Source organism: Rhinolophus sinicus, linkage group LG13 (genome assembly GCF_036562045.2).
Source record: "Rhinolophus sinicus isolate RSC01 linkage group LG13, ASM3656204v1, whole genome shotgun sequence".
Classification (NCBI taxonomy): Eukaryota; Metazoa; Chordata; class Mammalia; order Chiroptera; family Rhinolophidae; genus Rhinolophus; species Rhinolophus sinicus.
The window spans coordinates 43,400,427-43,416,757 of record NC_133762.1 but is presented as its reverse complement, the minus strand read 5'-3'; the positions used below and the strand labels follow the sequence as shown (position 1 = coordinate 43,416,757).

General features: G+C 38.1%; 1 protein-coding gene across 6 annotated transcripts in view; it reads left to right on the top strand.

The window, feature by feature from the left end:
* The first annotated feature begins 201 nt into the window (after positions 1-201).
* Positions 202-16,331, top strand: part of GPCPD1 (glycerophosphocholine phosphodiesterase 1) — a 50,542-nt gene continuing 34,412 nt past the window's right edge. For 2 of the 6 annotated variants that reach the window (XR_002137628.2, XM_019734895.2), the window contains exons 1-4: positions 480-619; positions 6,109-6,185; positions 9,067-9,163; positions 12,786-12,870. Coding sequence is in view for 3 of the 6 variants with exons in the window: in XM_019734895.2 (XP_019590454.1) it covers positions 6,137-6,185; positions 9,067-9,163; positions 12,786-12,870 (231 nt within the window). In the remaining 3 variants the exon portion in view is untranslated. Of the gene's footprint in view, positions 409-479; positions 620-2,690; positions 2,829-6,108; positions 6,186-9,066; positions 9,164-12,785; positions 12,871-16,331 lie in introns of those variants that run through there. The other 4 variants (XR_012491246.1, XM_019734896.2, XM_074317679.1 and 1 more) reach the window with 3 other exon arrangements.

The following is a 16,331-nucleotide window of genomic DNA, read 5'->3' as shown; positions in this document are numbered from 1 at the left end:
CTCCTCTGCGCCGCCGCCCGCTGCGACTCCAGGTCAGCGGAAAAGGCGGACCGCGGGGACCCGAGGGATGCCCAGCCACGCTCGGCCGCGGACACGGGCCCTTTCCAGGAACGCAGGGCCCGCCCACCTCCGCGCGCGGCCACCCATTGGCCGGGAGGGGGGCCGGGCGTGACGTCAGGCCCCGCCCAGCCGACCCTCAGGCCCCGCCCCGCGGGGTGGCCTGGCGGTTTGGTCTGGAGCAGCTGAAACCGGTTTGAGCGCAGCCGCTTCCTGCCACTGGGCGCCGCCGCGGGCGGCCTTGGGGAGCGCTGGCGAGGCGTGGACAGCGGGAACCCGGCACCTCGGCCCGCTGCACTCGCTCTCGGGCGCGGCGGCGACGGCGGCGGCCCGGACCCGCGGACCCGGCAGGTGAGACTGGCAGCTGGGCCGGCCCGGCGCTCCGTGCGGGGGCCTCAGCGGCGGCTCACGTGGCAGTGAAGCTGTCAGGGCGGCCCGGCCCCGGGGACGCGGCGGGGCGGGGGTCGCCGGGACCCGCGGCAGGGCCGAGGGGCGGGCAGGCTCGCCCAGCCCGGGCTGGACACTCCCTGCCGGGGGAACAGCGGCCTGGACGTTCGCTCCGGTAAGTCGGTGGATACCACCTATTGATTCCACTTTTATTGTTTGCTGCCACGTTTCCGCTTTGCTGCCTGGTCCTTAGTTCTCCCCTCTGAAAATTGTGTGAAGGGTTTTCGATATACCAGAATGCAAAGAGCATAGGAGCGCCACGAATATCAGAAGAACCAAGTTAAGGAACGAAGAAACGAAAAATGCAGCTGAAGTCGTCTGTGTTCTCCACGTCACGCTTGCCCCTTGCCCACCACCACTCTCCATCTGTCCCTAACTCGGAGTGTTTTGACAACTGCTTGTTTTCTGAAATTGCAAATCCCACAGTCTCGGGCATGCTTGGGATAATCCAGTTATTCCAAGAAACCAAAGTGCCTTACTCTCTTAGGAAAAGGTTCCAGGAATAGACATCGGTGCCCTCGATACAATTTTAAGACAGCTGCCCTCTTCTCTCCAAAGCTCTACTTTCTTCAGAGCTCTTCAATTTGCCTTGATGACTTCTCCAAAAAAGCCTCAATCAGTTATGTGCTTCATCAGCCTCTCCTGTTACCCCCCTGCCCGGTTCTAAAGGAAATCTGCCATGAATTCAGTCCTGAACTGTAGAGAATTCTTTCATCTTGAGGCAGCTGTTGAGTCTGATGTAGAACCAACATTAGGGAACTGGTGGAACCAAGCAGGATGTTTGGATCTGGCTTCTTTTATGCTCTTCACCTTCCCTGTTTTTCCCCAGCTGCAACCCACTACACCACCCCTTCAGGCTTCCCTATCTTGCTACATTTCTGACAGTTGTGACTTAGCTAAAAAGTAAATACAAGCTATCAGTTCTTTTCCCAACTTCTGCTGTTCTGACTACAAATAACACAAAATAAACATGTAAAACTGCACATGGCCCTATGCAGTCTTGATTTAAAAACAAGGGAGAACCAATATTCTAGATGAAATAAGACTTAGGAAAGTTGTACTCAGAGAAGTAATGACTACAAAAGAAATCTCACAGTGGCAGAATGAGTAAAATTTGATACGTACAAAAAGTAGGTTGTGGAATCAAATCTTTGTGTGTAACTACTTAACCAGGAAAAATATATGAAATATATATGAAAGTAATATCAAGATGACATGAAATGGAAAACATTTGGGAAAACTTTGCTGCATTGCTTAGAGAGTTGATTAAAGAATTAACTTGGCTTAATGAAATTTCCAGAAATGCTTTCTTAAATAAAAATCCATTCATGTCTGCATACACTTGATTAAAATATTGGCTCAAAGTTTACTGGGGTCAGAGTTGTAGGATAATAATGATCCTTCACCAGAATGAACAGAAATTAACTCAGGAAAACAAAGGCATTACATATGCACATATTCCTTTCCTACAGCCAGTTATGAGACTCAGAACTGTTGGGAGTTTAAGAAAGAGCAAGGAGAATTGGAAACAGCTTTTTTTTCTTTGCAAAAATTTGGAGGAAAACACGGAGAGATGTTCTTTTTGGCCAGAGAAACATATTTTAGCTAAAAATACCCGTGAACTTCAATTTAGCTCTAAACTAAATGTTCCTGTACCTTGGTTTGCGTAAATCTCCCTTTTGTCCCCTAAGCTGGTAAACTAGTAAGGTCATGTGTTGGAATAGTTTGACGAAGAGAGTAAAATATATTTTGCCAGGTAGTGTAAACTCAGAAATATTTTTAAATGTAAATTACAATGTTGTATTTTGCTAATTGCTTAAATCTTTTAAAAAGTATTAAAGTAGTGATAAATGCTGCTCAAAATCTCGGATGAGCATACTCTTTAAAATTTATCTTCAAAAAGCACAAAATAGATGTTATATTTAAAAAACAAAACCAAACCAAAAAACCTGTCTCAGGAAGTGTAGTCTGTTGATGAGATAATAGGTAAGTTGGTTAAATTACATATGCAGTCAGCTCAGGTATGGGACAATGACTAGTAGTTTTTCATCTTACTCTTTGTTTTATGCATATCTTGAAGACCTCCCCTGTCCAAGTTGGGTGGTTGTTTTTTTTTCTTTTTTGCTTGTTTGGATGAAGAGGACGTGTTGATTGGTGGATATATAAGTTTCACGTTCCATCACAGAGCAGTATTTTACTTCGTCACCACTGTTTTGGTGGTAGCTGGGTGCCAGAATTATACGCTTCAATCCTGCACCAGAATTTTGGCCTCTGTCCATTATCAAGTGAACTGCTGTAGCAGCAGCTCCCCAGGCTTTTATTTGGTATGGTATTAATTGAGGGAATGGGGTGGAAATTAAATGAGATTATATGACTTTTGTCAATCTAAGTGGAAGATGATGCTCTTTGTTGACATCTGGAGAGATTTTGGGGGGTATTTTTGTGCTTGTGTATATAGCTTTGTATAGTATATTTACTGTAGCTGTGTACAGCAGTTACTATAGCCACTCTTATAAGCAAGTTTTAGAATGAAAGGCTCAATTTTAATAACTGATTTCCCTTAAATTAAATTTAGATAATTTTCCCATTTTAATGCAGTAGAAATTTAGAGATAATTTTGTATCAGCTGTTGGATTTAATACATAGAAATAATTACATCTCATTTCCCTAAAATTGGTTAAAATAGTTATTTAAAATTGATCAGCGAATTAGAGTACTATGTAATTAGGTAGACAAGATTGTCCTTGGTTGAGAACTGTGGTGTAGTAAACATGAGGTGAAAGTACAAGTTACAGGGTGCGATTAAGGTTGGTTAGGGTGCGATTGAGGTTGGTTATTCAGCAGTTTTCCTGGATGATGGGGCTTTTTGCTGTGTCTCAAAATTAATTCAGTAACTTAAAAGCTGAGTTTCTTTGCTAGCCTTAAGGTTTCTTCTTGATATGCTATAGATAAATTTAAATGTAAGATTGCAGTGCTTCAATGAGCCATTTTATATATTAGAAAAGGAAATATTGGGTAAATGGGGTCAAATATATGGTGGTGGAAGGAGAACTGACTCTGGGTGGTGAACACACAATGTGATATATAGATGATGTGTTACAGAATTGTACACCTGAAACCTGTGTAAGTTTACTAACCATTGTTACCCCAATAAATTTTAATTAAAGTAAATAAGTAAAAAAAGAAATATTTGTACTCTTAGGTTTATATACTCAGATTTATTATATCAGATTTCATGTTAAAAGAACTATTAAGATATTTGGATAATGATAGGTTATGGGGGTTAACAATCTAGAGGTATTTTTAGATTTAGGACATTCTTTGGCAGTGCTAGAACTGGATGTATGTGTTTTAAATAGATCATGTTTCTTCTTGGAAAGTAGAATAAGTATCTTAGAAATGATTTTGATCAAGAACAGATTTTTCTCCACTACAGTCTTGGGTTTTCTAACTGAAATGGTAGTATTGCCAAACAAGGAAGTCTTTATTCAAGTGACATGAAGCTATGTTGACTAATGGTCTTGTTTGTACATGTGTATGTGAATGCGTGCATGTGTGTGTTCAACATTTACATTTTATAATTGATGTAAATGGAATGATGCACAGGTTATAGCTAACACTGAGCCTGGACTCTTGATCCCCATAGCAGTCCCCTATGGATAGATATTAGAGGTCAGGTTTCTCAACCTCCGCTTTCTTGGTATTTGGAGCTGGACAATTATGTGTGGATTGCTGTTCTGCGCATTCTATGGTGTTTAGTAGCACTCGTGGCTTCTACCCACTAGATGCCAGGAGCATCACCCGTGATTGTGACAAAACTGTCTTCCACTATTGCTAAATAGCCCTTGGAGGGCAGAGTGGCCTCCACTGAGAACACACTGATGGTTGCCAGGTGGGAGGATGTCAGGAGACTGAGTGAAAAGGGGAAAGGGAGTAAGAAGTACAAACTGTTAGTTACAAAATAGTCATGGGGATGTAAAAGACAGCATAAGGGATATAGTCAATAATATTGTAATAACTGTGTATGATGTTAGGTGCGTACTAGATTTACCAAGGGGATCACTTTGTGATATAAATGTCTGACCACTAACCTGCACACCTGAAACTAATATAATATTGAATGTCAACTATAATTAAAAAAATAAAATAAAAACATTTTTAAATAAACTATGTTCACTTCACAAAATTTTTTTTAAAAATTGCCTCCTCTGAAAACTGCTACTGTAGATCTATCAACTCTGATGTGGCAGTGTGGTTCACTGGGTAGCAGTGTTCATTAAGTGACCAGTGCGGAGTTGTGTGTGTATTCACAGGCAGCCAAGGGAGAACAAAGGGGAAATAGAAAATAAATAGCTATGAAAGTTTCTTTAGGACTTTTTATATAAAATAATGTATAAAATACATGCAAATAAACATTTTAAAATGGTAAATTAATAGAACTGATTCAGAATAAAGACACTGGAATTGTTTTAGGAACATTGGTGGATTGTGGTGCAAAATTTTTTTGGGGGATATTGGATATTATGTAGAATATGATGTGCCTTTGTGGGGAATATAGTTCTTTCTGTATTAAATTATGTAACCTTAAGAATTGGCATTGTATATTTAAAAAGAAATCTATTTCCTATCTTCCCTCAGGTACTTAAATTAGGGGATGGTAAACAGGATGGTTTGGCTGGGGAAAACAGCAAAGAAATGAAAAATCAGTTAAAGAGAAAATGTGGATATGCAGTAAAAGACCTCAAAAACATAGGGGGTTAGATACCTGTAAGTGATCAAAGTGATTCCAAGAATATTGAGGAACATTATTCTAAATGCCATAAAATGTATTCCTGGGAAGAAATTTAGAAGCCAAAATACAGGTGGGACACTTAGGGTTTTGAATGAAGTTCAAACTTTAGAAAGAAAGGCATATATGTGAGATCAGTTAGAATCAACAGGGTTTGGAAATAGATCATAGAGTTGAGACTCTAAATTCAAATCTGCAGAACTGGCATAATGATGGTCCTATGGTTAATAAAGAGAAAATCTGAAAAGAGTGATTTGTGGGTGAAGTTTTTTTTGTTTTTTGTTTTTAGTCATTAGTTACTGAAAAGCACATTCGCAAGCTTGTTGCAGAACATAATTAGTTTGTTTCAATGGGCAGGATACTTAAGTTCTTTGGTTGTTTCCTTGTTATTAAAGTTGAAACCTTTTTATTAAAGCAGAAATCCTCTCTTGAGCCAAGGCTTTTTCTGTCTTGTTTTGCTTTTGTTTTCCCCTCTACCATTACATGAACTTGGTCAGGAAAGATAGGTTGAGTTCAGAACAGCTGCTTATCAGAAGAGAAAGTATGTGACAAGAGAATCTTGAATCCTTAAAAAAAAAATTTTTTTTTGGTCTATACATTCTTATGGAATAGATTGGTAACATTATAGGCCCTAAAACTTGCTACATATTTCCTAAGTAATTCATTCTGTATATATAAGGTCTCTGAAATCTTTTGCTTACTGTTGAGATTCATTTTTTTTGTTTTGTTTGCTTTGCAACTTGTTTCTTGGTGGTAGCTATCTAGAGCTAATATTTTCATATACTGTAAATGACATCTTCTCTTTTTCTTCCTAGCACAACATCCTAAAATAAATCCATCAGAATGACACCGTCTCAGGTTACCTTTGAAATTAGAGGAACTCTGTTACCAGGTATTGTAAAGTTTTAATTTAAAACATTTTTTTTTTTTTTAATTAAAGGAGCATTTTCCTCATCTGGCTTATCCTAAATATGGAGTTGTTAATAGAGTGGGCCTAATTTTTAAATGAAAATATCTTTATGGCTTGCCCAATACTAGAAACGTGCTTGGAACATAGTAAACTCAAGGGGAAAAAAACAAAAAACCTCCCCAAATAGTAAGTGTCTTATTCTTATGTTTTCCAAGAAAGCTGTGACTTTATTTAATTTTGCACATAACAAAGATAGTTGGGCTATGATTTTTAAGTAACATGAAAATAAGTGAAATTTTGCTAGTACAATAAGTTGGTGAAATATTTGACTAAGATAACTGTTCCCTACTTGTGCATTTTTATTTTTAGCTTTATTGTATTTTTTGCTGTCTACTAAAGCAGTGTGAAATAATTTTAGTGTAAGATAGCATGTCAAAACAGTATCACACTTAGGTTATATACCTTGCTGTTTAATATACTCTAGCTATACTGGTCAGTTCCTTAAATCTGTTGCATTCTTTCTTTCCTTTGGGACTTTCTCAAAGTATTTCCTCTGTCTAGATCTGTGACACCCCCACCCCCCACCAATCCACCTTACTACTGTCTCTCACATTCAACTAGGTTAAGGTCCCTGTGAAATTCAAGGTTACAGGACTTTCTGTAGTACCTCTTATAGATTTTATGGACTTGAGTAATTTTGTTTGTGAATAGATTATAAACTATGAAAATATGACTTTGTCTTGTTCATGCTGAATTCCTGTACCTAGCACAGTGTTTGGCTCAGAGCATGGGTAAGATGTGTTCAAAGAATGAATGAGTGATTCACTCTTTAGATCCAGGGTCTTTGTTCTAGCAGCCATCACAACAGCTGACAGGTGTGTATTCAAGTGCAAATTCTCAGCCAAGATGATCTGGTGCAGCTCAACCACTGGGCAAGATTCTACAGCTTGAAGCTGAGGGATTGGTGCCCTTGGGTCAAAGTGCTCACCTCCGGGTCATTGTATAGCCTCCTCTGTAGAGAGAAGACCATAGAGCTATATCATACCCTTTTAGGGCGTTGTACACGGGCCGTTTAGCTAGAAGGAGCTGGCCATGTCAGGCAAATGGACTGACCACAGCAGTAGCCATAGAAGGCTCAGCTGAACAAGAAGGGACGCTCACTCTCAAGGACTAGAGGAAAGATAATGGTGGGTATGAATGCAGACGAATCTGTAGGTGGGAAGGAGAGGAGGAGATGATGGGCGGACGCTCACCGAATCAGGAAGAAGTGTCATCTGCTGAATGTGGAGAGTGGGGAGTGCAGAGAGGGGTAAGGTTAAAGGGAACAAGTAAAAAGAATATGTCGGGGTGCTGTTTGCAAATTTCTTTAGTTAACATTCAAGTCTTTATAATCTTTTATAAATGAAAGCCAATTAAACAGAGGTCTGTCTGTTCTAATAAAAAGTTTCCCTTTTTTAAAAAAGTAGAAGCCATATTCACAGTCAATCAGCAGAAAGTAACGTTGCAAGAGGGATTTGGTAAAATGCAGGAGCACTTACGGAAGGAAAGAATGAACCACCAACTGATGGCCCAGTTTCACTTTTTCCACTTGGGAAAAATGTTCTTTCCAGAGCAGAGAGTGGCTGCTGTTTTGTGTGGGGCTAAGAAATACATGCCTCCTTATAAAGGAAGTGTAATGGGACAGAATCTGATTTTTTGGTAGTTTGTACTTTGAGCTAGGAGCCAGAGCACATGCTATTATATGCATAGCAACATATATGGTCTTGGGAATTAATATTCATACCTTGTATTTAGCAATAATGTTTATCCTTCCCCCCCCCCCCCTTTAAATCAGAGAAGGCAGTGATAACCTAAGTTAATTGCAAAAAAAAGTCTGGTTCCTCTTAAGGATTTATATATTTAAGGTATTTTGACATGAAATCACTATGTATAACCACCCTGTGCCTCATGCACATATATTTAGAACCCTGAAAACTACCGAGTGACTATACCACTTTGAAACTTAGTTAAGTTTTAGACAGTCCAAGTTCACAACAGGCTCATGCAGGTGGCTGAAGCCAACTACAAGTCTAGTCTTACTAGAGTAGTGCCTAAAGCGTGGATATCAAGCTACTCTCAGAATGTGGAGGAGTTTGTCTTGAGCTTTGTCCTTTGGGCTCAGTTCATTACCTTTTTCTTCATGAATTTTAATTATATTCAAGATGTGTTGGTGTATAAGTCAAAGACTTCTGCATACTTATATCCAAGAAGGTGTAGCCTTTTGCTAAATATGTGAAATTTAGCAAATATAGATAATAACTGTATGTTGGTTTGTCTATTGATGAGAAATGTTCTGATGAAACAATAGTTATTATTTTCATAAGGAATACTAGGTTTTTCACTAGATAATCAGTCTTTGTTTTGAGGATTTTTTTGTTATTGTTAAATTGCTTCTGTCCCCTTGATAACTTTCTTGATCTTTAGCTTGTTAACAGCTACTGTTTGAGTTCCTATTTCTTTAGAATACTTACATTCATTTAGTGTTTGCCCCTTTAACTTGGAAACTGCTCTGAAGGCAGGGACTATGGTTTGATCACTTTGTCTTCTTGGTGCTTGTTATTTATTGGCTCAATAAATAATGGAACGAATGAAGTGTATCCCTCTTTGTCTCTGGCTTTGGTTCTGTTGATGTGGGTCAAGTTAATACCGCAGGTGCCGGTGTGGTGCCTGGGTCCCAACCCGCTCCTGGTGACGGTCCTCCATCTCTGCTAAAGGTGGCTCTGCAGCCAGTTGAACTAGCGCAACTGACTGCTCTTCTTTCCTAAAACTAAAATTCGAAACTTGCCTACTTATGTTACTGTAACTGGTTGTTCTGTTTCTTTAGGAGAAGTTTTTGCAATATGTGGAAGCTATGATGCCTTGGGAAACTGGAATCCCCAAAATGCTGTGGCTCTTCTTCCAGAGAACGAGACAGGTGAAAGGTAAGCATGGAAATGTTAGGTGACAGAATGATTGTGATATTCAGATTATAGACTTGGGCTTTTAAGATAGATACCTTCGTATATTTTTCTTTTAATTTTTGGTTTTATGAAAGTTACCACATTTGCATAAAGAGTAAAATAGTTGTACAAAGTTCGTTGTGAAAAAAGCCAAGTTTCTCTGTTCCTCAATTTCCACCTCTGAAGCAACCATTTTAAATTCTTGGCTGGTTCTTTTGATACTTACCACCATATTTCTAAATAATAGGCTTATATCGCTATTTCTTATTTATTTATTTATTTTTTAAACCCTTTTAGGCACTATCTTTTGGCTTCTCGGTACACAGTCTTGATAAAAGATCTAATTTTTCTTTAGCCTATAAAATAACTTTCTTCAGATGTATATAGCATTAAAAAGGTAGCAGAAAGTTGAACACATACTTAGATAACTAATGTAATGAAATTAGTTCACTGCTGATGTAAATACAGCACTAAACTTAGAGTGGATATATTGGTACCTTGGACTGGGGAAAGGTGGATCTGGGTGCCAGTTTCAGTTCTGTAGTCTGTGAACTTGGGTGGATCTAATATCTCTAGGTCTCAGTTACCTCATTTACACAGTAAAGGGGTTAGGATACAATCAGTGAATGTCAACAAAGGTGGTGCTTCTCCATTGGGGATATTTGGAATTGTTATGGGTTGTCAGGATGTATGTGTGGGGGTGAGGAGAGATAAGGAGATTCTAAATAGTATACAAATACGTGAAATGCCACTAGGGAGGGACGCCAGATTTAGTGATTATGAAGCTCAAATTCTGCTTTCCTGTGGAGCAATGCTCCTAAAAATGTGGCCTGTGGACCAGCGCTAGACAAACATTTTTTATCAGTGCATAATATGAGAAATACAAACATTGAGAGCAACCATTTGGAAATATTTATAGCCGTTTGACATTGCTGGGGCCTCCATGCATGTCATTGTAGACTCATCTCATTGAACTGGGGATGGAGACCAAATACATTGGTTCAGGGCAGATTAGGTAAAACAAAGAAGCAAACAAAAGCTGGGCCTTTGCAGCAGGGGCACTGGTGGGAAAGAAAAGGAAAATAACAAAAGTGAAGCACCACCATAATGTAAGCTAAGGAAAAGAAAACAAAAACCATGTATAGAAAACTCTTTCCCCTATTTGTTATTAGTGGGGCACATTTTCTCAGCCACAAGTAATGATGTTCGATTGATAAATAATACTGGGATCTCAGAGGAACCAGATGTTTATTCCCCTTCAGGTGGCTTTTTTTCCTTGATTTTTGGATTAGCCACTCCTGTCTGAAGGGAGCCTCACATCTTTCTGAACTTGTTCCTAAAACACACCTCTGCTCTGAGCTCTTGAGCTGACCTGTCACCCCACCTGTCTTAAGTCCGTTTCGTCAACCTCATCAAAGTAATGTGAACAGAATGAGGTAACACTTAACCACTTAATTTACAGGACCCACCATTTTTACGTTGCTGATGTACACTGAAATGTAATTGATTCCTATATGGCAGACAAGCAGTGCTTCACGAGGAGAAAGGAAGTAGATGATACAAGATGATATAAAAGGCAGACATCTGTCCGCCTTTGGACAACATTCTTGTTTTAGAATTGAGTTTCTTTGGGATGTCAGTGTACTCTGCATCTCAGTCTGTGCCGCCATTTCACAGTCTCTTAAGCCCCTCCATACCTACAGGCTTGTGGGAATTCTTTTTTCTACTTACAAATACTTTGAAGCTCTTGGTATTGTTTACTGATAATGCAGAAAACATGGGTCACTTGTGGTTTTATTTGCTCTCCTTGTAGCTTTTATTATTTTGGGGAAGGTATGAAGGCAAATCAAAATCAGGCGGGTGCACTAAAGCATCTCACTGCCCCTCTTTCCTGGTTTATCTAGAATTTCATCAGCTTATGTTCATTCTTGACATCACTGAGCAGTTCTGGTTCATTTTTAACTTCGCTACTTTTGCTTAGAGAACCAGAATAAAAAGACTCATTGCTTTGCTCTTTCCATCTCTTTTCATGTAGTGGTTCTTCACCAGGGGTGCACATTAGAGGGCTTCTAAAAAATACACATGCCTAGACCCTACTCTTGGAGATTGAGAAATAGTGCATGACAGAGGGGCCCGGCACATTTTTTCACAGCTTCCCACTAATTCTAGTGTGCACATCTCAGGCTAGTTTCATGTACTCTAGCTGACTGTTTTATGGATGAAATAGTACTGGAAATGTGCCTTTTTTTTTTTTTTTTTTTTTTTTAGCAGAGGAAATAAATTATCCCTTAGAGTTGGTAGAGTCTGCCTGGAGTCCTGTGTTGAAAATGACTCTGAAGCTTATCACGGAAAAGTAGTAGGGGCCTGTGCCCAGCATTTCCTCTCCTTGCTTTACAGCAGGACTCTCAGCCAATCATGCACATCCATGTGACCAGGCTCCACCCAGACCTGGAAATCAATCTCCCAGGGTGGAGCCAGGGCATATGTATTTTGTCATTACAAGATTAATCTGATTGCTGTAAGTAGGACCAGAGGTGACAGCTGGTTGTGGGTATTTCTTAGGACCCAGGACTGAGTCAGAGTGAGGATAATGCCCTATGAAGCCTGTCTTGGCAGAGGCAGGTGGGGAGCAGTGCTAGCCATCTGGTAACACGGAAGGACATTTGGAGCTGCCGTTTAGTCACTGAACTGTTCATGCTGAATTAATGTTTGGGTAATGGTCTATGACTGGCTCTCAAAGTGTTCATTATCAGAGTCACCTGTTAAATTATATGTTGCTGGGCCCCATCCCCAGAGTTTCTAATTAAATAGGTTTAGGTGTGGCCTGAGAATTTGCATTGCTAACAAGCTCCCATGTGATACTGATGGTCCTGGGACCATGCTTTGGATACTGCTGGTCTATGATTTGAAGTTAAAAATCAGTTATAATCATGAATTATAGTGAATTTTTTCCGCCATTGAGTCAAAGTTTTAGAATAGCATTAGAATATGTTAGAATAGTATAGTTCAGAGGAAGACATTGGGTTGAATCAAGTAAGATACAGATACTGATTCCTTGGCTAGGGGACTAGCCAGAGGCTGGGCAGGACAGAACAAGGGACAGTTGGGAACTTGAGTGTAACTTGCCAGCCTTGGCCCCAAAGACTCTTAGCAGCCATGTAACATCTCTAGCTAAGTGGGAAGTCAGAGAAGATTCTGACTCTGGCTTTCACCTCTTCGCTACTTGCTTTTTCTGTTTGGAATACTTCTCCTGGCTCTTTGTATGACTGTTCCTTCCGTTATTTAGGTCCAAGCTCAGATACTTCTTCCTCATTGAGGCCTCCCCTCTAAAAGCTTCCTCCAAAACTTCTTGTCACATTAGAACGTTGGTTATTTCTGTGTCTACCCTCACAGGAATGCAATCTCTTTAAAGATGGGGCTCTTTCTGCCTTATATTATTACTGTGTTCCCAGCGCCTGGTCCAGATTAGGTCTGGAGTAAAATTTTGTATAGGAATAAATGGTATTGGTCACAGACCTTACTTGAGGGTTTTATTAGTTATGAAGTCTTTATGCATTTTAGTTTGATATTGATGCTGCTGCTTTAATATTTTTTTTCCTCACAGCATGTTATGGAAAGCCACCATTGTACTCAGTAGAGGAGTATCAGTTCAGTATCGCTACTTCAGAGGGTGCTTTTTAGAACCAAAGGTATGTTTTCTTCATCCAGTTTCCAGTTTCTTTAGCAAACTTACTTCTTTCAAAAGCAACTAATTTAAGTTTGGATACATTAAAACTAAAATGAGTTTGTTTTGATCAACTAAGGAAACTAGAACTGTAGATTAATAACATTTTAGTACCAAAAAGCAAGAAAGTAGCCACTTCAAAGGTAGGCAATGTCTGCAATGGAATTAAAAAAAAAACAAAAAAAAAAAACTAATAGTAAGTATGTTCTACAATATTATTATTATGGTTTTAATGATAAATACATGTTCTCAGTAGGATATACATTTTCTATAACTTTGGTAAGCTAATCAGTAACCAATTGCAAGGTTTTTCTTTTTGTTTCATTTTTTAATCCTTATGTGGCATAAATACATTTAGAGTAGCATATAGCCAGTTTTAGGTGAGTAATTGTTTTAAAAAATTATTTCACAGCAGCCATCTCTTAGTGGCTGCATTGTTTAACTTCTGTCACAACTGAAGTCATTCCTCTTAGATTTTTTCAATGATGGTGTTGATAGACCAGGATCTTTCCTGAAAGCCTTTGGAGTAGCTAATAAAACTAAATATGCTTGTTCACAATGATTTATTATTTGGGGATTGTTTTCATATTTAGAAAAATGTTGATTCTTTTCCTCTTATTTTAAAGAGACTTATTTGCTGAAAGGTTTCTTTTCCTTCAGATTGTTACCTTTGAGCATACTTGGGCTGCATGTGAACAAGGGCTTAGGCAGGAGTCTAGGAAGCAAAATGTGGATTAGAGCTTCAAAAAAAATTTATTTCCCTTTGGGGTCATTGAATACTTGTTACTTATGAAAAAGGCAAGCAGCCACTGTTACCGCATTCTCTTAGCCACCATTATAAAAAAGAAAAAACTGACAAACCCACTTCAGCTGTCTTTTGCACCTATTACGTTTCTTATTCCGAGAATATATTGTAAATATTCGGTAATTAAACTTAAATTACATCATGGTTGATCATTGTGTTGGCTTATCTTGACAATAGTCTCACTTTAATGACTTGAGAAAAGATCATTTATTTGGTATAGATGTTAACGCATCATAGCATAGTTCTTCAGTATAAATTTGACAATTGTGCATAGATACGTAGGTCATAGCCCTCATGACATTGAAAGCTTATTTGAGGATCCTGGTATGTGAAATTTGTAGCATGTGAAATCAACTAAATTTTACTGACAAGGGCATTTGGACAAGAAAATCATAAAGAGTCCTTTGGGTATAGTTTTCTAAAGTAAGACTATTGTCAACACAGGTTAAATTAAGCCAACCTACCGTATTCTCTCTCTTCATTGAAAATGTAACTAAAGCAGCACATCAGTCTAAAATGCCTATTTGAAAAAATTGGCAAGAAGTCTGCTTACAGTAAAAAACAAGTTTTTCCCCTTGTAATACTTGCAAAAGTTTACAGTATGTGTTGGTGAGTGTGTTTCTTTAAGTAGGTGCTCTGTATCGTGTACACATGTACCGTGTGATGCAGGGGCTGCCATGGTAAGTATGTTTTTCATGGAATAGAGTAAATAGCTACATAAAATCCCATGCCTATGGCTAGAGGGTTCCCCCACCCCCATACCAGCTTAAAGTGACACTTTTTTTGTAAGTTGGTGGCTCTTTTTAAATGAAACAATTTTAATAGAAATAATTATGAAACTTTGTTTCCATTGTGCGTTGTCAAATGATAGAACTAATGTGCAAGGAATCTTAAACCAGAAAATGATGTAAATTATTGGAATACATATTTTATGAATATAGATAATAGGAAAGCGAAGTAATTACGAAAGCATTGAAAAGCTGAAATGGGTAATAAGATTAATTTTACTGGTCAGAAGTTTTAGGAAGTAGTCTACCTAAGCAGTTGTAGAGCCTAAGCTAAAAATCTTGTGATTTTGTCACTTGACCTTCAGACTTCAGCTTCCTCATCTAGAAAATGAATGTGAACTATAAATTTCTTAGGTCCCTTCCATTGCTAAAATTTTATTGTAAATAATGTAAAATTTTACCATTCATATTTTCTCTTCCATATTTTCTCCTTCTGGCATATTCCTTTTAGTTTAGAAGTTGAATCTTGAAGTCCTTTTTCTCTTAATTGTTCATAGCTACATATTTTCTTATACTTTGTAGAATTAGAATGTGAATGTGTGGAATTTTTAGATAATTTTACAGATGACAAATCAAAATATTAACATTTAAACATAGAAAATAAAGGTACTGTGTTTCCCCGAAAATAAGACCTAGTCAGACAATCCGCTCTAATAAGACTGGGTCTTATATTTTTGTTTTAAAAAATGCATTAGAGCTGATTGTCTGGCTAGGTCTTATTTTCGGGGAAACACGGTAGTAGATATTCCTGGAATGAAAACATTGGTGTGAGTCTGCAGATAGTCTATTAATTTCACATCTTCACCAAAGATAATTTTTGAATTAACATGTAATTTAAACATTTTAAAAATCCATGTCCACCCGTGTTTACTATGGCTAGAATTAGGGATGTTACCTCATGCAGAACTGTTAGCCAATTTTTAATTATATTGTCCTTGAAATTTTTCATTTGTTTCAGTGGAAATAGCTCTTTATTTTTCAGTAACATATTTGTTTCTAATTTTTATACATTCACTCATAATTAGATCCATTGCAAACTTTTACTTTATTCTTAATCTACCTTGATTGTCATTTCAATCTTTTAACAAGAGTATTATCTGTGATAGGCAGATGATGATTTATTTTCAGAATAGCCCGGCTTGTCATTTTGTATAGTGGTTTCTTAATAAGTAAAATTCTTCTAACTTCTAAATGCCCTCAGCTGTTAACTTCAAATTTGAACCATCTCATAGATGTCTGTCAGCTTAGCTTTCTTAGCTTTACTCTTAAGGGACCATTTTTCTTACTGATCTTATTACAATTATTATCTGACAGCATTGATAAAAATTCTTCAGAGACCCTTTTACATGTGCATTTCCCCCAAAAAACTGTGGAAAGGAAACAATCAGTAAAAAATTTCAAGTTCACACATTTTTCATGATATTTAAGAGCAGTGATATTAATGACTACTTGATAATTTTGCTTGGTGGTTTGTTAAAACAAAACAACTAAACAAAACAAAAACTTCAGTCTACATGTTGGATAATCTTGTTTATTTCTCTCAGTGCTTGATGCAGCTGAGTGATGTCAATAACTGTTTAAGAAAGCAATCATTAAGACTTGTGTGTATGAAAACATAGATTTTTTTTTTGTATTTTTGTTGTATGCATGTTTGAAAATATTCCAGCAATCATCTGCTTTAATATATGCTAAATTGTAAAATAACTTTACCAGTACTGTTAATGGAATACTGTCTTGGACTGATATTGTTCCTTTTTTCTCCAAAGATCTACCTTCCACTTGACTCCAAAATGCTTAAAATTGTGGCAGCCTTTTACAGAATGGAACTGTTCT